The 23,149-nt window shown below is 39.8% G+C and overlaps 1 protein-coding gene across 2 annotated transcripts in view; it reads right to left on the reverse strand.

Annotated features, from left to right (window-relative positions):
• Window positions 1-19,825, reverse strand: part of LOC310818958 (corticotropin-releasing factor receptor 2) — a gene marked incomplete at both ends in the record, with an annotated part of 54,647 nt that extends 34,822 nt beyond the window's left edge. The window contains 3 exons of one of the 2 annotated variants that reach the window (XM_083690081.1): window positions 2,623-2,742; window positions 11,700-11,781; window positions 19,784-19,825. In XM_083690081.1, the coding sequence (XP_083546207.1) occupies window positions 2,623-2,742; window positions 11,700-11,781; window positions 19,784-19,825 (244 nt within the window). Of the gene's footprint in view, window positions 1-2,622; window positions 2,743-2,839; window positions 2,961-11,699; window positions 11,782-19,783 lie in introns of those variants that run through there. The other variant, XM_083690080.1, reaches the window with a different exon arrangement.
• Between the last annotated feature and the right edge of the window lie 3,324 nt (window positions 19,826-23,149).

A 23,149-nucleotide genomic window follows, 5' to 3' on the forward strand; every position in this document is an offset into this window, starting at 1 on the left:
AAGGGTGTGGACTTGCTGCTGACTTCCGTCCACACCTTTGACCTCCTTCGCCCCCATAATCTCAAACGAGAGATGATAATTCTGGGATCGTGATTAAGCCTGGAATAATGACTCAAACCAGGCCTATGCAACGGTGAATTTACAGAGTAAAGTATTTGTTGGTATTATTATTTGATTTTACCGAATCACACGGCTGCGAGGCGTGCCTCCAAATCAGAAACGGGAGATTATTGATCCAAGGTAAAGTCAATCGGGAGTTATTCCCGATCTTTGTATTGGAGAAACTAAAGCCAAATTTGTGTTGGTCCACCAGACCGCCTTAGCATATTGGGCAGAAGTGTCTGGGAACGACATTACACTATCCTTGTCCTTAAAGACCCCCTCCAGAGGGGTGAAAATCGTTGTTTTGTTACGTTCTATACCTGGCCATCGGAACTTTTCTGGTTAGGGTTCCTCCCACTCTACACTCCACGAACATGCAACAGTGAACGTAACGTTAGATCTACCGTTCATGTTTTTTGTTTACAAAATGGCGACACCCCGACACCCCTATGGAGTTATGATGCTAGTCCCTGGTCAGCTGACAATGATGATCTGCAACAGTGATACCCAGCTTTGTGTCCGAGGAAAACAGTGGCAATGAGAGTTCCTTGTCCGACTACAGCGTTAATGTAGACTCGCCTCCCCCGTCACCTTCTTGGGAAGAGTGTACCACTAGATTCAGGCTACACAGCCAAACATGTACGAGCCGTTAGCTGTCAACAAGGATGTGCTTATGGAGGACGAGGAGAACCACCGGTAGTGCCGAGATCTTACAAACTGAAATATAAGATGATGGTAGTTTAGCTAGCATGTAATGACATTGTCAGGGCTTCGGGAATGCTCACAACATAGCTTGTGTAAAGTTTCCAAAAATCGATATGAACAATATAACCAACTTGACCGAGTTTCACAAAAGATCTCCCATCTGACATTCGTTTGTTTCATATCGTTTTATTGGAGCTGTAACGGCAACAGGTGGTGTAGATTAGAGCCAACACCTGTTTGTATACAACCACTCTACAAAAGACGTCCTCTCTGGGTGTACGTTCCCTCCTATCTTTTTGGTTATTATGTGTAGGTGTTTATGTGGCCATTGTTACAACATGCCAATAGCTGAGGTATGAGGTATGTCTCTACATCTGCTGTAGAGACATACCGTATCTCAGGTAGGTTACTCATCTGATAGGATACGGATATGAGATGTTTGTTATAATGCAATATTTAGCTCTAGTAAAGCAGAATAGTGGTTATGGACATTATAATATATGGTACAATTGAGGTTGTGCGTGATGATTATTCTATAGTATATGCATCCAGCTTCATGCATTACCCTGCATCCTGGCTTTTCTCTAATCTGTTTGAATGTGTGGGTGCTGCAAAAGGACTACGGCAAGGGGCAGACAGCATTATACAGTATTAATCAAAAACTATTTATAAACAGTCTTTCCGCAGGGATTCTCCACCCATCTCTGACAACAGAAATGCTCAAACATCTGGAAAGACTTATTTTTTTTACATTTCACTTTTAATGTAATTAGATCCAGTGGGGGTTTTTTCTTTCTGTCAATATCTGTGTATCAAAATCAGCTGAGCTATTTGTGAAAACAAGTCGTTTTTATGTATGCATTCCTATAATTTCATCATAGCTCCCTGTCATATTTCATAAACAAACAATCTGTCTCACCCAATTTCATCAGTCCTGACGTGATTTTTATTGATTCTATTCCTGATGGTAACTGACAGTATTATTTAGTCCCAGTTGCTATTGAATCATCTCATCAATAACCAGACTCCAGCCTGCCACAATGATGCATCGAGTGACACAGGTTTTTCTCTTTATTATCAATCATCAAGGTGTTGTTCACCCACGTGTTATAGTCATCTGTGAAAGACTGCACTCTTCATATAGTCGGTCCATCATAAGCATTGGACAGAGAGCCAGACCAGGGCACAGAGCTAGGATGGCTTCTGTCAAACCAAATCGTGGGACATAATGTGATTTGATACCATTATGGCAAAACAAAAACGAAGTGATATTGATCATCATGCATCATTGCTGGTTTGTCTTGCAAACAATGGACACACATTACAACCAGTGTTCAATAAATACAGTATTCACACGTTGTTTTTACGCCATATGATTTAAAATATGATTAAAATGTTCATTAATTCATAATGATGGATTAACTACATTACAACAAGCATTATTAGGTGTGCAGAAAATAAATCATATTTTTTCTCGCTCAAATAAGCATTTATTCCAAAAAATATTGTTGGTGCAAGAAAACCATGAGAATAAGTGACATCAAACACTGTATGAATTAATTGCACGCATTTGCTGTAGTGTACTGTGCCTTTTTGCTCCTGCAGACTGATATAGCCTACTGAAGCCATGAAGATTGGCTCCGATTTCACAGTTGACATTCAGTTTCCCTTCATATTATGCTGAGCAATATAACGACGAAAATACTGCACAGAGTAAACCATTTACGCAGGGACAGCAGAAACCCCAATTTCGGACAGTTTGTTACATGGAGAGAAACTTGTACAAGGAAAAATGTAATTCATTTAATATCTTACTTGTGGTGTTGTACTTCACCCCATTAATGTACTCTGGGCATGGTCGCTCTACAATCCGCCCGGTGTTGCTCCTCGGCCAACATGTCCCAATCTCGTCGGTTGTGGCATTGCAATATAAACCTTTGAATAAACAAACAGCCGTTTAATTACCAAGGTCGTTAGGCAAAAGCATTACCAGAGACCGAGTCAAATTCCAAAAGAAAACCATGAACCGTACCATCAATATTCATCAAGGAGAACGATGCGTTTTCATAAAAAGTGTCTTGAAAAGCGTCCATCAGACTACAGTTTGGGTCACCAAACTCCCCAAAGATAATTTGATACATCGTAGCATCCATTGTGCAATTTATACGTGTAGGGAATGAGTTTCGAGCTGAGATAAACTCCAAGAGACTCCCAACACGATGCGCACTCTTTGCATGTGTTGAGTCCAAACTGCTGTACCTGACAAGAAATAGTGCGCCGGCGTTTCGAATCGCGGAGAGCCGCTTGTCCAATTGGCGTACTCAGAATTCTCTCTCTCTCTCTCTCTCTCTCTTTTTTTTACTCACTCTCACTCTCTCTCTCTCTCTCTCTCTCTCTCTCTCTCTCTCTCTCTCTCAGTCCGTTTCCTGTATAAATCCATATACCATTGCTTATCACAACTGACCTACCCATCTGAAAGATTTTTAATTAATTAAAATTAATTAATTAATTTTTCAAACAGTGGATACAGATATAGTCCTACTAACTGATTTGAAAGATGTTTTTGGTGTGACTGTACATCTGTTAGTTTTATTGGCTTGAATAAAGATTTGCAGTTTAAACAGTCATTACCTACCCACCATAAATGGACTTATAAACCACTCAGACATTGCTTACTACTGCATGAATTACCTTACACAATGCATGTAAAAGGTGGATGGCAGGATGGGTAGATAATGACTGTCCAATAAAACTAACAGATGTACAGTCACATCTAATACATCTTTCAAATCAGTTAGTAGGACTATATCTGTATCCACTGTTTGAAAAATGTATTAATTAATTTTAATTAATTAAAAATCTTTCAGATGAATACAGATTTGTGTGTTTGCCTCTTCATAATCACATTCTGGAATTGCTGTCAGCAGTTTGTGCACCTTGTCTGACAACATTTCAAATAGCTCCTGCTTTTTTGTTGGATTTTTGAGAAAGTCAGACAACTTGATTGTTCTAACAGTGAAATCAGATAGCATAGTCTTACTTGCTGGTTTGTGCAGGGAACTATTGGGGTGTGGCTGCAAAAGTGAGCCACTCTGTTCTATGCTATTGTACTGGGACTTGTGAACCTGGGTTCTTTATTCACCAAGTCTTGTTTGAATAGCATTAGATAGATAGAGATAGATAGATAGAAACTTTATTTATCCCTAGGGGAAATTCAGGTTCCAAGTAGCTTAAAGACATAGAGACATCACACATAACATACACATACAACATACAACATGAGCAGGATTGTAAACAGGAAGTCTATATGAACGCTATAGACAGATAAGAATAAAGATACTGAGAAAAATATACTAAATACTAAGTAACAGACAAGTCCACATTGATGTGCTGAGGCTGTATGATAAGGGTGACAGGGCAGGGACTGACCCTGTGGTACAAGATGGTTCAAGTATGATTTAAGGATATTTATTTAAATCATACTTAAATAAATGAAATAAATAAATTTAAATAAATGATCAAAATCATGTATTTATTATATTTATATCTATTAAGGATAGTTACAATATATGTGGGTGGCCATTTAGAATTTTCTTGATAACTCGCTTCACGATTTGGATAGAATTGGGCACCTTTTCTAGGATCTTGTTATTTCACCTGAGTAACTGCACCGATGTTCATGCTTTATCGTGCAAGGTTTTTTTCACCAAGGCACAGAATTTTCTCTCTCTCTCTCTCCCACATCCCTTGTGTGTCGCTCTCTGTCATATTGACACCTGGCCGCATAGCCAACAAATACCATATTGTAAAGCAGAATCCAAATTTAGAGGGGGAATAAAATGTACAGTAATAATAATAATAATAATAATAATAATATGTATTATATTTATAAAGCGCTTTTCGTACAATAATAATCCCAAATTGCATGAAATAAAAGATAAAATACAACAAAATTGGGTGCGTGGAGGTTCATAGTGGGAGAGTAGATCCGACAGGTAGGCAGGTCTTTGTAGACCAGGAGGAGAATGTTAAAGTCAATTCGTTGAGGGACAGGTAGCCAATGGAGGTCTGCAAGGATAGGGGTGATGTGGGCAGACTTTTCGGTTTGTGTCAGAGTCCTTGCAGCACTCTCTTGAATGATCTGCAATTTATGAAGTGAATTTGCAGCCAGCCCCCCCCCCCCAAGTACTGCATTCCCATAATCAATTCCCGAGAAAATGAAAGCATGGATAAGCTTTCCCACGTCTGCATTGTTCAGAGGGTCTTAGAAAGGAGATTGCATTTTACAGACGAGACTAATGTGAGCATTGAAGGAGAGAGCAGAGAGGGTTGAATTTCACACCCAGGTTGGTGATGACTGAGCAGAGGGGAGGGATGTGTGTCTATGGCAGGGCCGATGCTGCAGGAGTGGGTGATCTTCTGGGGGGTGCCCACAGTGACAACAGTCAGCGTCTACTTTCAGAACTGTCAGTCAAATGCATGTGTCAATGTAGGAGACAGCGAGAGAGAATCACTGACACAATCCAAATGAGTAGCCAATCCGATGTAGCCAATTCTTTTGAGAGCCACTGAATTTGGATGATTGTTTGGAATCAAACCAACCGATTATTCAAATTTGAGGTAGGCCTGTTGTCTTACAGTACAGAGAGAGTTTGAAAGAAATAGAGAGAGAGAGAGAGAGAGAGAGAGAGAACAAGAGAGAGTCATACCTCAAAACGTGTAAAGGGCGTACACACATGCAGTGATTTTGTCTAGAGACTCCGTCAAGGTTGGCATGGGTAGATTGCTTGTGGGCGTTTGTACTCCACTACTTGTACCATGCAGCACATTAGCATGTTCAAAAAGGCTTCGTTTTAACAGGCTCTTAGACGAGATGCGTTCACTCCATATCATTATGGGTTGCATTTATGTTGTGTCCCAACTTATTAGTTAATTTACATTCCACAACCTGTAGTAAACTTTAGCCAGCTAGCGCTCTGCCACCTGTCTACCGAAATTGTAGGAACCAAAGTATGGTTATATACCATTCAGAAAATGTTTGGAGGCGTACCTTTCTCCGTCCTATCATTGGTTGCGTTGCGTCACCCCATGTATGTACATGGCTTTAAACAGTCAGGCCCCTCCAGTGAAATTCTCATTTTCCTGTCTTTTGTATTTGCATCATGGGATATTGATAACAATGTTCTGCATTGTTTTTGCAAAGTTTACATTTTGAAAAACCCTTTCTACAACCCGTTTTATAGAGGTATGGCCCTCTTTTTAACATCATAACAAGACTGTTAATGTTAATAGACCAATCACCATTAGTCCTTAGTGTTAGCTTTATGTTTAACGGGAGGATAATATGCAGTAAAAGTAAATGCGTCAATACATCATTAATAGGTTTGAAGTAGTTAGCTAGCAAGCTGGTTGTAAAAACTGGTTACAGTAATTGACTTTTGCATGCTCGCTAATTAAAGCTCACTTCTGCATGCTCACTAACTTTGAATTAGCCACAACTTATCATAGGCATTGGGATATATCCTGCAGGGCTCTTGCAGTAGTTCTGCATTTTGATGGTATTCCCCTTCAGTGTCAGAGTCGGGCTCATACATGTATGGTGGCATTGTCTTAGTTAGCTACCGTCATTTCATAGGGTTTGTTTTGGTTCTTGTGCAGGGCTGAGGAAGTGACCCGTACTGTCAGCCAATCAGTGCTGTGGAACTTGAACATTCATGATGATGATGTATTTTCAAGAGAAATAGAGGCTTGGGAAAATAAATCATAAAATGTCATAAAACGTACACATTGGTTTATTAGATGCTCTGGAATCATTACAAATGGACATTAAACCGACTGGAGTGAGGGTTTAACGAAATAGATTCAATGTATTACTGATGAGTAAATAAGTTAGAATCTTAAAAGTCAGATGATGTAATCATTAGAATAGTCTTACTTAATCAAGTCATTGGTTTTCTAAGTAGGCTGCTGTACGTACTGCCATAAATGTGCAATACGTTTTAAAGGGTCAGTCCAGCCAATGCCAATTGCTCTTTCAGTTGCACACTATCCCTAGGTAACAACAAACTGCTATGTGATATTCTCTCTTGTCAAAATTGTCACAACGCATAACAAAACAGATTTATCTTATGCCTACATTTATCTATAAAACAGAGCAAGCTAGAAACCAGCTGCACTTTGCAAAAACGTCATGATTCTCTCCTCAAAATCAACCATTGATGACGATTGACCTATCAAGATTAGTTATCCAGACTGCGCTTGCCTCCTCCAGCTTACTGTCACTGCTGCTACCAACCATACACGGAGCATAGGCCCGACCACATCTCATTCTCTACACTCTCACACCACCACGCTTCTTCTGACTTGAGCTTTCTTAGTTACAAACAAATCATTTATAAAGTAAAAGCAACTACACCAATAGCACAAGATGGCAACTTAGATATAGACAGCGTGAGATAGAAAACATGCAGGGAAAAAGATTTAGCTGTAATTTCACATATAAGGACAGGCCTGAGACCTGAAGCCTACTACAGGAGTTATGTTCTGCGTGTAATGTTTTAAATATTGTTTCTCAACTTTATTTGTATTGTGCCTTTACACTTATTTCCGGATTGTGTTATTGTTGTTGTTACAATTTTTTACTTCTTTGATATTTCACTGCACTTTTGAGAGGTAGCTCGCAAGTAAGCATTTCATTGCACTGTTTACACCCTGCTGTATCTTGGGTATATGATGAATAAACTATGTGAATACTGTTCGATATAATTCACAGCTTTTACTAGAGTCTTGAGTGTGTGTGGATCAAGAAGTTGTTGACTGTTTAACTTTGAGTTATGCTATGGTAAAATAACCCAGGTCACATACCCAGGAAGTGAAATGTCATGCACTGTGAAAGCATTTACCTGTTCTGAACATCTGAAGCATACTTGTCCAATACTTTTCATAATGCCCATGGGCATCACTATGTATGTCACTACTGATTCTCATCCTGACTGTTTATCGTCCTGCTCAATTGGAGGAATGACCTTTCTTCTGGAGTGTGGGTTCCTCTCTGGTCTCCCACAAATACCATTCCATCTCATTTACTGTGATATGTATTCAAATCACGTATTTGGAGATAGCGTTCTCAGTCCAGCACTTGAGTGTTGACTTCCCTGAGTAGCCGAGGGTGTTTTAATTGCCCAGGCTATTAATAGTACACCTAAATGTTAATGCATTCCCCCAGAGCACTAGTCTGTGTTAAGACCTTAAAGGCTACCAGTGCTGGAATGAGAGTGGCAGATTACCATTACCATGATGGTGGTGATAATTATTATTAATTTGATTGTTATGACATATTCCATTATGCTGGTGGGTGTATAGGAATAAGTAAACATGCCAAAATGACACACCATTTATATACTACATTACTACAACATTGTGCATATGAAATAACATTTTTCTGTCATATTCCTTGCATCTCTGTTCAGACTGGTATATCAGACATTATGGTCTTGTAAGGACACAGAACTCTTTGGCATAATCTATTAAAGATCATATATTATACATACAGTATAAGTTAAATTGATCATACAGTCACACCAGTTATATCCATCAGAGACCTTTTGTGATAATAACATGTTGTGACGTTGTTGTCAGTGCTGCTCCTCATTTTCTAGAGAGTTCCTTGTATTCCCTGAATGGAAAAGAGAGAGGCGCAGGGACTTTTTACATATTGGCAAATTATTTGGCTGGGCATTAGACCGTTCTGATTAGTGTGTGCACAAGACTGCTACTGTATAATTGCATTTTATCAATTTCAAACTTCTTCAACAGGAGTTTTGTTAAATAAACTGATTTGGAAACTTGGGACCATGTGACTTTTCATTCATGTCCAGTTGCAAGCTTGTTTCCATCCTTAATTATGATTAATTAGGTTAATTAAGTGTGATGCCTCATTGCATAGTCTACCTTCAGTAACAGCAAACCTGTGTGCCAGCAGAGAGAGGTAAACCTTCCTTGGTTTTCAAGAATCTTGAATCCCAGATGGGACATTACATCATTCTAAACCAGTTGACTTGAATGTGTTGGTTCTGTTAACACTTAAAACGATGAGGACCATTTTAAGGACAGAAGAAATCAGCAACATATGCTACTGAAATGTATAAAAAAAAAAAAAAAAAACATATGCTACTGTCAAACTAGCTGACCTAATTTAAAAACACTGTCATATCTGCAAGCCAGTTCAACCACTTTTATGCTGGTTCAAAGAGGCAAAATATGCTTTGATTTGTCTGACAAAGCCTGAGCTGCAAAGCCTGGAGGACAGAGAGAATATGCAGACTCTCCCTCACTGAGGTGTTGCTCAGAGCAAGGGCACAAGGGGGCGGGGAAGCAGATTGTATAGTGGGAGCAGGAAGGAAGCACAAAGGAAAAGTAGCTCAAGGAGATATAGCAATTGTTTGGTTGGCTCAATATCAGATACCCTAATTGGAAAAAGACACATTTTGTTGTTGCAGCATATTACTGTGCTGTCCTTAATCACCTTTGTTATGCGCATCAGATGGTAGAATCTTGATAGCGTGCTGTTGTTTTGGAAACTGGTTGGACATTTTAGACTTCATATGAAATAAGCGGGGAGCTGTTAGTTTGGCATGCAGGAGCAATATCAAATGCCCAGGGTGCCGTAAGAATGGTATGATGATGAAATATCATATAAATATCTCAAAGTCGCTTGTGTAGGGAAATAAGAGAGTGCTCTACAGTATACAAGTACACAAGTACAGTAATTTGTCATTTTGTTGTTTCTTAGTCTTGCTGAGAGTTTGGGATTCAATGAAGCATTTCTGTGATGAAATATTAATCTATATGCTCTTTTTGGAATTTGTATGTCTACAGTATGCAAGTAGGCCAGACTATTACCTTAAAAAAAATCCCCAACCTATTAACACTATGAGCGCCTATGCATATTTTCACATGCCTGTGACTTTTATAATTGAAATAACTTTGCCGCTGTGAAAGCCACATCCCCCATCCGTCCCTGACATTTCTTCAATGATTATTTTTGACATGTTAGCGTCGTTAGAATGTCAAAATCACACTTAGAAAAAAAGTGATGGAAGCATTTTATAATTATTTTATAACCATTGCCACCGCCAAAACGTGTGATATGACGTGATGTGGCCAATCTGCTCCCACGTGTGCGTAAAGGCGCATTGCCCACGGAAATACAATGTTGTGTGCAATAAAATCAACAAATGACGTGTGTATAGACTTGATTGAATATACTGTGTTTACAATTGTATACCATTACAAGGTTTAGCCGTTTACAGACGACAGAGTTCATTTGCAAGCCAGAAAAATGTCGATTGTTGATAATGGTCAATCGAAACTATATCGAAACTAAGACAACATTTGTATTATCAACATAAGGACATGATTGAGTTGAGAACAACTGTGTAATCGTGAATTATGGGTGAATATGCGAATGAACCCACCCAGCCGCGCAATTGCGTAAAGGCGCATATTTGACAGCAAGTCTTGCGGTTTGAAGTGTACTTGTTTACTTTTTATTTTTTTACAAAACACATGCTTTCAGCTCGTACTTGTATCTTATTCAATCTACAAATAAAATGGACGAAATTGTGGTATGTTTTTTTTTTTTATAGTACATCAATAATGTTGTAATGTACATCAAAATATGTTATATGCAATATGTTAGCCCTTCAAAATACTATGTGGTATTCTAACGATTATTAAGTCCTGACTAAACACAACCAATGCATTATTTTTGCATGGTATTTGTCTAATTTCATCAAGAAAACTGACGCCAAAAAACGTTACTCTAGCGCCCCTGGTTAGTGTTGTGGGCTCGGTGTTGTTATTCTTTGAAACTTGTTTGTACTGTACACAACAGAGCTGTTGGAAATAACATGTTTCCTTGTCCCAAAAATAGGACAGCACCAGGGGCGTTTATAGAACTAGAGGACATTTGGAAACTTTTTACATTTTAAAATTTTTGCTAAATGCAGCAATCTGGTGCACTTTGAGATTAACAGTGAGAGATAAGAATTGCTAAAACATTTGTAAAAAGATACAATAATACAATATAAAAAACTAGCACTAGTAACTAGCAACTAATACCTTGCACCTTCCCACCTGCCATGGCAGACACTGCCAATACTCAATTACAGTGTGGCTCTCTCTTCTCTAGAACACATACATCTACAGTGTATTGCCAAAAACACATAACTCATACCCCTCAACAACTTCCAACATAGACTATGACCTGTCCAATGAGACAAACTGCTTAAAGTTTCACTTTTCAACTGCTTAAAATTTCACAAAGTTTCACTGTCTGTATTTCACCTGTTATAATTTGTGCAAATAAATAAAAATAAAAAATTAGAATTTATAGAGCAGCTTGAAATGATTTTCTACTGTGTGCTTAACTCATCTGTTTTCTCTCCATTTGTCCTCTTCTGTCACTCTGTCTCTGTCTTGTCTGTTGCTGTCTCTGTCTTGTCTGTTGCTGTCTCTGTCTTGTCTGTTGCTGTCTCTGGTTCTTGTTTGTTACTGTCTCCTTTTTTCTGTTCTTCAAGTGTCTCTCTCTTTTATCTACTTTTTTACCATCAAAAGGTTCAGCGTTCCAGGCCTAGTGACGCCACTCCACAGCACCGTACATTCAGCGATGTCCTATTATTCACGAGTTCCTATGCTAATTTCAGCCTCACAAATGTGAAAGCCTGGGACATCCATGCTATTGGAAAAAGCTCTGCTCAAACATCTTAACGGGGTGTTTACACTGGATGTGTAAAGTCTTCAATCAGTACATAATTAGTAATGCACTATTGTATCAGAATTAACATTCAAGATCATGGAATGAATACACTTCTATGATGATGTTGGATTACCTGTGACATTGTAGAGAGCAGAGAGAGCCTCACAGTATTTTTGGAGCATTGCAGTCAGAGAGAGTTCACACAAAGCGCTGGGCTGGATGGAAAAAGAGAAGGGTGCGTCAGCATTCAGATCATTTGTCAAATGAATTTACTATGGTGCAACACAGCTTTTTCATCAGCATCCTTGTTGCTTTTGATACAGTTCCAATTCCATTCATTTAGCAAATGCATTGTATAGGGGACAAAAACATTAAATATTAGCTAGGTTGGTTTTATATGAAGCATTAGATTGAAGTGATTCTCAGGGTAAACTTCAGGAACCGTAGTATGAAGTGTTATACAGTATTGTCTCTTAAAGCCAATACACATTTAATACTTGTTGTTTACTATATCACAGCTAAAGAACATCTTGTACTGTACCCTATTCACCTGCAATTTCATATTGCTCCATGAATGCATCTGTAGGGCGCTTTGTATATGTTTATAAGTCTTTATTACGCTTCATAATAGGGTTCTTTAAAGGAGCAATCTGGGATTGCTACATCAATTTTTGGATAAATAGCCATTGATTCTTGAAGAAAATAATTTAGAAATGCCTCATGAGGTTAGTTTAGCTGTCTTGCCTGTCTATCATTTAGATCTCATGGATGGTCAGTCAAAGCAAGCCTTCAAGCTTCAAGCCGAGTGAATAAGCCTGTTTTGATTTCCACAGTTTCTGGTCCCACCCTGTATGATCTCCAGTTGGTTTACATTCTGCAGTTGGTTTACATTCTCCAGTTGGTTTACATTCTGCAGTTTGTAAGATGGCCAACTATGGAGACACTACCTCATGGGCATTTTGCGTTCTGTCACAGTTGTTCAACAGTCAAAAACGAATCAAACTGATGTTGCACAATGTATATGAGAGTATTGTTTTTTAATGTTTTTTAAACGTCAAAAATGCAAATGCTGGATCTGATGGATGACTGGTGGATAGATGATTCACTTACTTAAACAAATGTATTTGTTGTAAGTCGCTTTGGATAAAGGCGTCTGCTAAATGCCATAAATGTAAATGTAAATGGATCTCTTGAGCTGTTGCAATGTTGGATTGACATTATTTTTTGATGGTTATTGCTCAGTCAAATGTTGGTTGGAATTAATAGTTTATCAGATGTTGTAATGTGATGATTAATTTTCAACTTAAGGTTGTCATTTAATGCTCATCATCTAAAGCTGCTACATGATTATACATGGGTTGAAAATGAAAGTTTTGACAGTTGACAGTCAGCATCAGACCATCTCACAGTTGAAAATAGATATTTTAATGTCAAAAGTCTAATATTGATGTAATGTGAACTTCTTAATCAAATGGATTCTTAGGCTTGTGTTTTAGTTTTCCCCTCTGTTGTTTCAGTTAATCTATACCCCAGCCATTGATTACAATGTGTCAGTGTTTTCTGCATAGTGGTCTAATGTTGGTGGGGTATAGTCTGTTAACATATTGAGGATTTCTTGATACAAATGCAAATACAAAAATGTAACCTTGATAATGTTACTCGCTCATTGATAAAATGTATATTAGGGTGCACTACTTCTGTCTCAAGCTGCTATTTTATACCTTTTTAAAAAAAAATATATATATAAACACACATTACCGTACAATAAGTACCAATTTAGTTAATTCAATTTCCAATATTATGAATGGGAAACCATGTATGAAATTTCACCTTAGCATTAAAATAATGCTCTGAAATTAATAATGTTGTTGAAGATAATTAATTGATCAGTGCAACCAATGTTTCCCATTTCTACAGTATGTCTCCTTTTGACCCCCTTGTTTAGAAACCAATAGTATATGTATCTCAAAATGTACTGTAACATCCTGATACTCTTAGATTTAGATTTAGATTCAACTTTATTGTCATTGCACATTGAGACAACAAAATGCAATTTGGCATCTAACCAGGTAGTGCAAAAGACATGATATTGTCGACAGTTCATGGTATTACAGTATAAGGTATTACAGTGAGTATAAATAAACAAATATAATAAGTGAATATACATGAGATGAATATCAATATGATATGTACAGTTGAACAAGGGCAATAGGTCTTGAGGTATGTTACATATACAGTATGTAAGATGTATAATTAGAGGCCAATATAATACATATGCTATGTGCAAACAAGCAGTAGTGCAAAAGCTAAAGTTCTGAGTGTGCAGCCAGTAGCAGTATGGTGGGAGGGTACACTGATACCGGGAGTCAATGTTCCTCTTGTTGGGAGGAGGTAGGGGGCAGCTGGTATGGGGGGGGGGGGGGGGGGGGGCTACCAGCGGGATTCTGAGTTCAGCAGAGTAACAGCTGCAGGGAAGAAGCTGTTCCTGAGCCTGCTGCTGCGGGAACGGAGACTCCTGTACTGCCTCCGGATGGGAGCAGGGCAAACAGTCCGTGGCTGGGGTGAGAGGTGTCCCTACTGATGCCTCACACCCTCCGCAGACACCGCCTGCACTGGAGGACCTCGATGGGCACCGGTGATGTACTGGCTGGCTTTCACCACCCGTTGCAGGGCCTTCCGGTCGGAGACAGAGCAGCTGCCATACCACAATGTGATGCAGTTTGTCAGGACGCTCTCGATGGTGCACTGATAGAAGTTGACCAGGATCCTAGGAGACAGGTGAGGTTTCTTCAGCCTTCTCAGGAAGTATAGACGCTGCTGCGCCTTTTTAACCAGGGTGGAGAAGTCAAAGGTCCAAGAGAGGTCCTCGGAGATGTGGACACCCAGGAACTTGAAGCTGGAGACATGCTCTACCTCCATCCCATTGATGTAGATAGGGTTGTGTCTGCAGCCCCCAGCTTTCCTGTAGTCCACAATGAGCTCCTTGGTCTTATTGGTGTTGAGGGCCAGGTTGTTGTCGGCACACCACACCGTCAGGTGCTGGGCATCCTCCCTGCAGGCCGACTCGTTGCTGTTACTGATCAGGCCTACCAGCGTGGTGTCGTCTGCGAACTTGATGATGGTGTTAGAGCCATGCGGAAGTGGAAGACTGGGGGTATGTGGAAGTATGTAGAAGACTGGGGGTCTAATCCAGTGCAACATGTATAGATAAAATTTGAGTGTTAATTGACTTTCCCTTTATTATACTTCAATACACAGTACAGTATATACTGTATACAGTATGGTAGCTATTGCAGTATGGTAGCCATTGCATATCAATATTATTCTCTACCATTTTGTAAGTTTACAATTCACATCCAAGCAGAGCTTTCATTTATGTGTGGATACCAATATTTTACAACGTAAGATTTGGTCTGTGCAGTGAATGTATGATTGGGGACATACACTCAATGATTGCTTACTACAATGCAATAGTCTGAAGGTAACCTTTGTCACATGTTAATATAATGTTTCTAAGAATATGTCAGAGCAACATCTAAGAAAGAAAACTGTTGTGTCAGTCGATGTCCAAGCTTTACTGGCTTAATGGTATTGTTGATGCTTCACAGACTATGTTTTGTCGCGTGAAGTGGGTTCCAATCCAACCTCGGGAGGACAAAAATGTAATCTGTTACATTAGTGCATATTAACTATGGAGAAGGAGGAGGTCACAGGAAAATGGATGTAGTGGACGGCTGAGAAAACATTGTGCAGTGGCATCTACGTCCTGACACTTGAAGTACTGACCCCTTCAAGCCCTCAAGTAAATGCTTAAGCTTCATCGGCATAACATAATTGTTGATGTTTCAAAATGTTGCCATTTGAGTACATACAAACCCTCAGACAAGCCTGCTGCCCCTGCCTCGCCAAGTCCCTGTGGATTCCCCGGGGATACCCTGGATACAGGGCGTCAGCAGCAAAACCCTCCCTCAAAGCCAACTGTAACTGTAAAGGCCAGCTGCTTATATATAAATAATGACCTTTTTGGGAGAAGGGACTACGAGCTATACAGCACATAGGATGGACGGGACAGGAGGGCAGCTGTGGTGTCAAGGTCTCCTTTGGGATTATAGAGAGACCTCTGGGGCTGCTGAGGAAGTCGTTATTTTAGGAGGCTGTCTGCAGCACAGGGCCTGTTTTTCCCATGTGGTGGAATTATTTCAACCCCTAGACTAGAGGGAGTGCATAGGCAACCCTTTCCTGGCTAACTGCAATCATATTTACATTTACATTACATTGTTGGCATTTAGCCTTTATCCAAAGCGACTTACAACAAATAAATTTGTCTCAGTAAGTGAATCATCTATCCATCAGTCATCATAAGAAACAGTAATCTATGGTAGGCATTGGAATTACCTTTTTTTAAATTAATTTATTTACAGTAGATAAACTGCACAGGGGGGTAGTGGGGATGAAGAGGTCTTTAGGAGGGACAGTTAATATGTAGCCTGAAGAGATGGGTCTTCAATCTACTGCGGAAGATAGGTAGTGACTCTGCAGTCCTGACAGCAGTGGGAAGCTCGTTCCACCAGCGAGGTGCCAGGACAGTGAAAAGCCGTGACCGAGTAGCATGACTGCTGCATCCACGTAGAGGCTGCCAGCCGAGGTGGAAGGGGTTTGGGGGCTGACTATTGCTTGCAAGTAGGGTGGAGCTGTTCCCTTTGCCGCCCGGTAGGCAGGCACCAGGGTCTTGAATCTGATGCAAGCTGCTACCGGGAGCCAGTGAAGGGTGCGAAGGAGGGGGGTGACATGGGAGAATTTGGGGAGATTGAACACCAGACGGGCAGCAGAATTCTGGATGAGCTGCAGAGGTCTGATGGCAGAGGCAGGGAGCCCGGCCAAGAGTGCGTTGCAGTAGTCAAGGCGAGAAATCACAAGTGTCTGCACCAAGAATTGTGCTGCTTCTCTGGTGAGGAATGGTCGTATGTTTGTACCCATTTCCATATATTTACACTTCCTGGGGAATTTCCTGGGGACAATAATTTCAAAGGACCTCAGGTGGGCGGAGAACATCACCTCCACCATCAAGAAGGCCCAGCAGAGGATGTTCTTCCTGCGGCAGCTGAAGAAATTCAACATGCCGCAGAAAGTGATGGTTGAGTTCTACAAAGGCAGACTGCAGCGGGCCATATCTCCTGGACCTGTTCCACTCCAGGACCAGTAAGAGCAGAAAAGATCCTTCCCATCCTGGTCGCCACCTCTTCCATAGACTTCCATCCAGCAAAAGGTTCCGGTCAATCAAGACTCAAACCTCGCACCACCTGAACAGTTTCTTCCCCATGGCAGTGGGGCTCACAAACAAGCTCCCTGCCTCTCACTGACTCTGGGGCTTCCAATTTCCTGTATGTGCAAATATACTGGGCCAAATAAAATAATTCTGATTCTGATTCTGATTCTGATTTATGGCATTTAGCAGACACCTTTATCCAAAGCAACTTACAACAAATATTGTTTAAGTAAGTGAATCATCTATTCATCAGTCACCATAAGATAAGTAATCAATGCTCAGACCAGGGGCCATAGGCAGTCACAATGCTAGAAGAAGGATTGTTTTGTTTTTTTAACAGAAGAGAAACTTGTACAGGGGGGTAGTGGGGGTGAAGAGGTCATTAGGAGGGAAAATCATTAGGTCATTAGGAGGGTATCCTTCTGATGTTGTAGAGGAAGAATCTACAGGAGTGTGCTGTCGCTGTTCGCCGTACAGGATAAGTGGTTGTTAAGGATCACCCCAAGGTTCTTGGCTGTCTGGGAGGAGGTCACAGTAGAGTTCTCTACCGTGATGGAGAAGTCTTGGAGAGGGCAGGCTTTCCCCGGGAGGAAGAGCAGCTCAGTCTCCTTAAGGTTGAGCTTGAGGTGGTGCTTCTTTTATATTTTTTCCCTTTTATTAGGAGAGATGTGAAATGGATGTGAAATGGATGTGAAATGGATGTGAAATGGATGTGAAATGGATGTGAAATGGATGTGAAATGGAGCCCGAGACAGGAGATGAGAGGATGACAACAGGAATAGGCAGCCTGGGGGTTTAGGCAGCCTGGGGGCCGGGGGGGCAATATGTGAACCGTTGGCAGCAGCGCTTATCACAAGACCGAATGTGGGCGCTGCAATTAGCATGCTAAACAAACATCGTTCCTTTCACTGTGTTCCCTCCATACACATTCCTTATATCACACATCCAGATCCAGCTCATCCACCGTGCTGGGTTATGTAAAACACACAGCGCTATCACTACTAGGTAGCCCTCCAGGTAGTCAAACACAGTGTGCAAAGTGGATAGAATTCTTTATCTTTTTTATCTTTTTTTTCAAAACATTTACTATTAATAAGGATGAGTTATGCTCAAGGAAAAATTGCATAGTGCTGCGTTTTGTATGTACAGTATATGCATATGTGTATTTTCACACATCACTCAGTTATGATTAATGGTTTCTCACTGGCCACATAACAAATCAGAATATAAAATACCACAATGTAAAGTTTGTCATCTGGACGAGGAGCAAAACAGGAGTCAGCCATATCCCCAACAAAGGTTTCACAACTGCATTAATACATAAGATTTTTAACATAAGAAACTGTTAAAAATAACTTTGCCTGATAGCAGGGCTTCTTTGGGAAACAAAGATTTTCTTTAGGATTCTTGCTTTACTTTGGAGGGTTGTTCCTTCCCCGTATCTGCTTTCCCACCTTGTGACAATGTCATTGTAAAAATGGCTAGGCCTAAAGGTAGAATAACATTAAGTCAAAGATTCAAGATTCAAGATTCAAGATTCAAAGTGTTTATTATCATATGCACAGTAGAAAACATGTTTCACTGTACAACGAAATTCTTGCTTTGCTGTCCGCAGAATGCCAACCAATGTAAAATATACAATACTAAAGAATATACAATATATACTAAACAAATGTACAAGGCAGCAAAATTTAAGGCATAAAATAAAATAGCAAAGGAATCAGATCCAAAGATTTTTGACAATAGGCTAGTAGGTAAAAGGCGCGTCCATGGGTAGCATGCGTGTCCGATTGGTCGGTCTAACTGACCTATTAATCCCAAACTAAACCTTAAATTCTTGGACTGCTTTCAAATAAAATAAGGTTTAAAATGAATGAAAATGTGTCAAATAAACACTCCAACTCCTTGCCCATGCAGTGTGCACCATGTCCATGCCTCGCTATGCAATGTCTCCAACCCAAATCTGTGGGCTGCTTTCAAATAATACCATCAAATAAAGCAAAGTAAATTCATGAATACAAACAACACGTGTGTAATGGTACTGTAGGTCAACACATGCATAATAATAGGTTACTGTAGATTCTGAGACCTGTTCTTTGCATGCCGGGTGATCATTTTAATGCTCCTTATTTTGTTGCTCACAGGCGTTTTGAAAAAGTGAACATTGTCTGCTTTCAAATAATAGGCTATAGCCTACTGTAAAAGAAGCACTTATGAGACCTACAAACACTCCGTTAACTCTTTTGTTAAGCCTTCACGGACAGTCTGTGGCCTATATAGTATAGAGACAGAATGGACGCGACGGGAGGGAAAATGTCTGATAGCCAGGGTTTAGGAAGCACACTTTATAGGCAATTCTTAAAATGACATGACATCATTGGAGGGTTGTTCATTCCCACTTTGTGACAATGCAATTGTAAAAATGTCCTTGCTGGATAAAATATAGGATACAATAGCCTGACAATATTGAGTTAAAGCAATAAGATCAAATGATTTTTGACCTTCCGTAGAACCGGTTGCCGCTAATTGACATCAATTCACAAATGCTTGCACAATTTAAATATGCATGACAGTGATGGGGCCTGGCAGCACACTTAGTCTGCTTTTCCTCCACTGCAGGTCGTTTGTGAATGAGACACAATTTATTTTTTCTAAAGCCTCACAAAGCTTTAGTGAATTTGTCCCTCAGTTTAAAAGCAAATCATGTGAGTCGGGGCAGTGAGCATACATTAATGGGTCTTATTCAACATCATTTTCAAATACTCATGCCCACTTGTATAGAATCCCATGGTTAGAAAAAGTCACGAAATAAAGATTACATTTCTTTTAAAGCACAAGGTAACAAGTTTGTTCATGATAATCCTTTTAGACTGCCAATAAACTTCTAAAGTATTGAAACATCCACAGTGCTTTTTTAATCTCTCAAAAAGTTTAAAAGTTGAGATACTTACATACAACAGAATCAGAAGTAATGGAATCTTTGCTACGTTCATTTTGATGCTGAGGTCATATGGATCATGTCATAATCCCAAAAAGAGCATCCCATGTTCTGTTGTCTCGGTTACAACCCATATCTTAAAGTTTCGTCAACAATCTCAATTACTTTGGAATAAAACAAAACCGTCTATGGTTCAATTGTTTCATAGACAGTCAGAGAGAAAAAACAGCTTTAAGAGATAACAAGTACCCATACGCTTACATGGGTGAGATCAACTGCCTAAAAGACTAAGATATAAAATTGTTGCTCGTTATCTCTGAAAAAGCACATGTCCCTTTGCCGCCATGTATTTTCTGTCAGGGTTTGAAGTCACTGTTTTCTAAAAAAAGAAAATAAACATTGTTATCTTCAACATGTAGAGAAGAATGCAATAGAACATATAGCCTTGGAAACAGAGAAGCAACTCTTTCATGAGACCATCTCAAATCAACTGGTGGGGACTGAATACTCCCATTTCCCCTGGCTTTTACTCGTCACAAAGTGATCAGCTGGTCCTGGGGCCCTCTGCCAAAGATTACATTCCAAAGTCCAGCACCATTTTTTTGTTTTGACTGTTTGTCAGAGTTTGTGTGTGTGTGTGTGTGTGTGTGTGTTGAATGATCCTACTTATTTCTCTTGCTGTGGTGCAGCTGAGGTGGATTTGGGTTTGATGGTATAGTAATATGATCCATGACTACACCAGTGGAAACAAAGAACAGTATGAGTGATGTTGGAGACCAGGAATGGCTCTAAATCTCTTCTTCACTTTTCTAAAACCTCAGATGGTGGCAAAAAGAGCCCCTCTTACCAAATTTCATTACAAAGTGTATACAGTACAATATACAGTGCTGTGCATTAGGTGTTACCTATGCCTCTTGTGATTTTCAAATGATCAATCGATCAATCAAATGTATTTGTCCAGTGCTTTTTTACAAAGACAATTGTCTCGAAGTGTTTTACAACAAGAACAATATAAACAATTAATACAATACAAACAATATGAGGATACAGGTTCAGCCAGGAAGATTTCATGAACTGGAACCTAGTTTTGAGGGGCTCAGAGCACTACTTTGACTAAACCTGTCTTAATACTGTGTTGGGGCCTAAAACCTTACTCAAGTGGTCTCATATATGCTATTCTGTTTCAAAAACGTAGTGAGCTGCTGGGCTACTGCTTTCTCAAGTGTTTTTGAGAGAAACAGCAAGTTAGACATAGGCCTAAAGAGTTTCTGGATCTAGGTTTGGCTTCTTCAATAGTCTCTTAATGACTGCTACACTAAGAGAACTAGGCACACAGCCAGAAGAGAGAGAATGATTAACAATATCTAGCATAGGAACACGTAGCATAGGAACACGTAGCATAGGAACACGTAGCATAGGAACACGTAGCATAGGAACACGTAGAAGTTCTTTACTAGCCTAGTAGAAATAGGCTCAACTAAACAACTGGATGGCTTAGAGGACGTAACCAGTTTGCTGAACGTCTCAGCACTAATAGTAATACTAATAGAACTATCAAAAACTTCCCTATTTCACCACTTATGTGGCTCCCAAATGATCATGACCATTTGGGAGCCACTCGTTTCAACGTTTTAAGAGATAATTAAACCTGTCCATGCAAGCCCAGGCAATTACTGACATTCAAAAGAATATTTTCTGGAGAAAAAACAGTCTAGCCCTTGGGACAACTGGCTCATATTGGGTCATTAGCACCTGTTATCAAAAAGCAGGACTCATATAATTGTTAATTGAGTAGATAATTTCCAATTATTTTAGCAAATAATGCATAAAGAGCCCAAATGCACTCTGCCTGAGGAGATAGTACATGTTAGTTATTTTTAGCATTTGCATTAACATTTTTGATAACTGGCTTGTGACCCTGCTTTTAACATTAAACTGATATCACAAGACTTTTGTGTGCTGACTGGATGTACTCTTCCGTTGGAGGCCTATAAAGCATCCTTTGTGGGAGCCATCTGTTTGCACAAAGGAAACATGAGAATCAAGTTTTTTTCATCTTTGTGGTTGTTATTTACCCTTCCGGACAAACCAAAGCAGTTGTCATGGTTGTAACAATATCGATGGCGCTTTGTTTCACTCTTCACAATCAACAATGACTCCTGAGTGTCAATGTCTCCTGATTGCTTTTGTATTGATTCCACCAGTCCTTAAACAATTTGAAGAATCACATCTGGGTGAGCTGTGAACTGATATGTCTAATTACTTCCCTATTCATCCAAATCTTTTTCACTATGTGTCACTTAGCCAGAGGTATCAAACTCAATAAACAATATATTACTGGTTGACTGTATTAGGAGGCTGTGTGAGAGACTAGGGGATCTAATGATAATGCTAACTCTCTGTGCCAACTCCCCCCTTGTGGCATCTCCCTCTGGCATCTCCCTCTGGCATCTTAACTTGGAGAGAAAGTTGCTGCCTGCATTGAGCTGGCAAGGCACCGCATCGCATGCAAAGAAAAAATAGGGCTGACAATCTCACAGTCAAGTTATTTCCTTTTGACATTCTCATCCCTCGTTTTTCATCACATTAGCATGCGCCAGGGTGATGAGCCTTGAGTGACTTCATAAAAGGCAGTGCTTTATGCAATGACATTGCCCGTGCCTCAGTGTAACCTTTTGTGAAATGCCATCATATGATTCTAATGTATTATCATACTGTACATACAGTGCTCTGCGTAAGTAATGGGACATTGCTCTATCTTCGACACTGTCCTTCAAAAGTTTGGATTTTAAATCAAACAATTACTATGAAATTAAAGTATAGATTCTCAGCTTTTATTTGAGAGTATTTGTGTACATATTGGTTTGTCCATTTAGAAATTCATGCTTCGTGCTTCATCATACAGTAAGAGAATTACCCAAAACATACTGCCATAGCAACTAGGGAGTTTTTTAGGACCAAAAAATAGAAAGTCCTTGACTGGCCAAGTCAATCTTCTGATTTAAATCCAATTGAACATGCATTTCATTTCCTGATGATAAGATTTTAGGCAAAAAGACAAACAACAACTGAAGATGGCTCAATGGGTCGCAGACTTAAGGCATGCAAAGGATTGTCGACCAAATACTAAACATGACTGCTTAATTTGGACATTATATGAATCTGTGTCATTACTTTTGGTGCCCTGAAATAGGGGGACTATGTATACAAAGTGGTGTAATTTCTGTAAGAAAATAAAGAACAGAAACAACTTCTGTGTTTAAGGAATATTTGACTTGTGTGTATCAGGCAGCAGAGCAAGTCCATACTCTGCATCCAGCTGTGTGGTCTAAGCCAAGAACTGATCTATCACCCAGTCTGAAGCAGTATACAAAGCATG

Source organism: Argentina silus (assembly GCF_951799395.1).
Source record: "Argentina silus genome assembly, chromosome: 18".
NCBI lineage: Eukaryota > Metazoa > Chordata > Actinopteri > Argentiniformes > Argentinidae > Argentina > Argentina silus.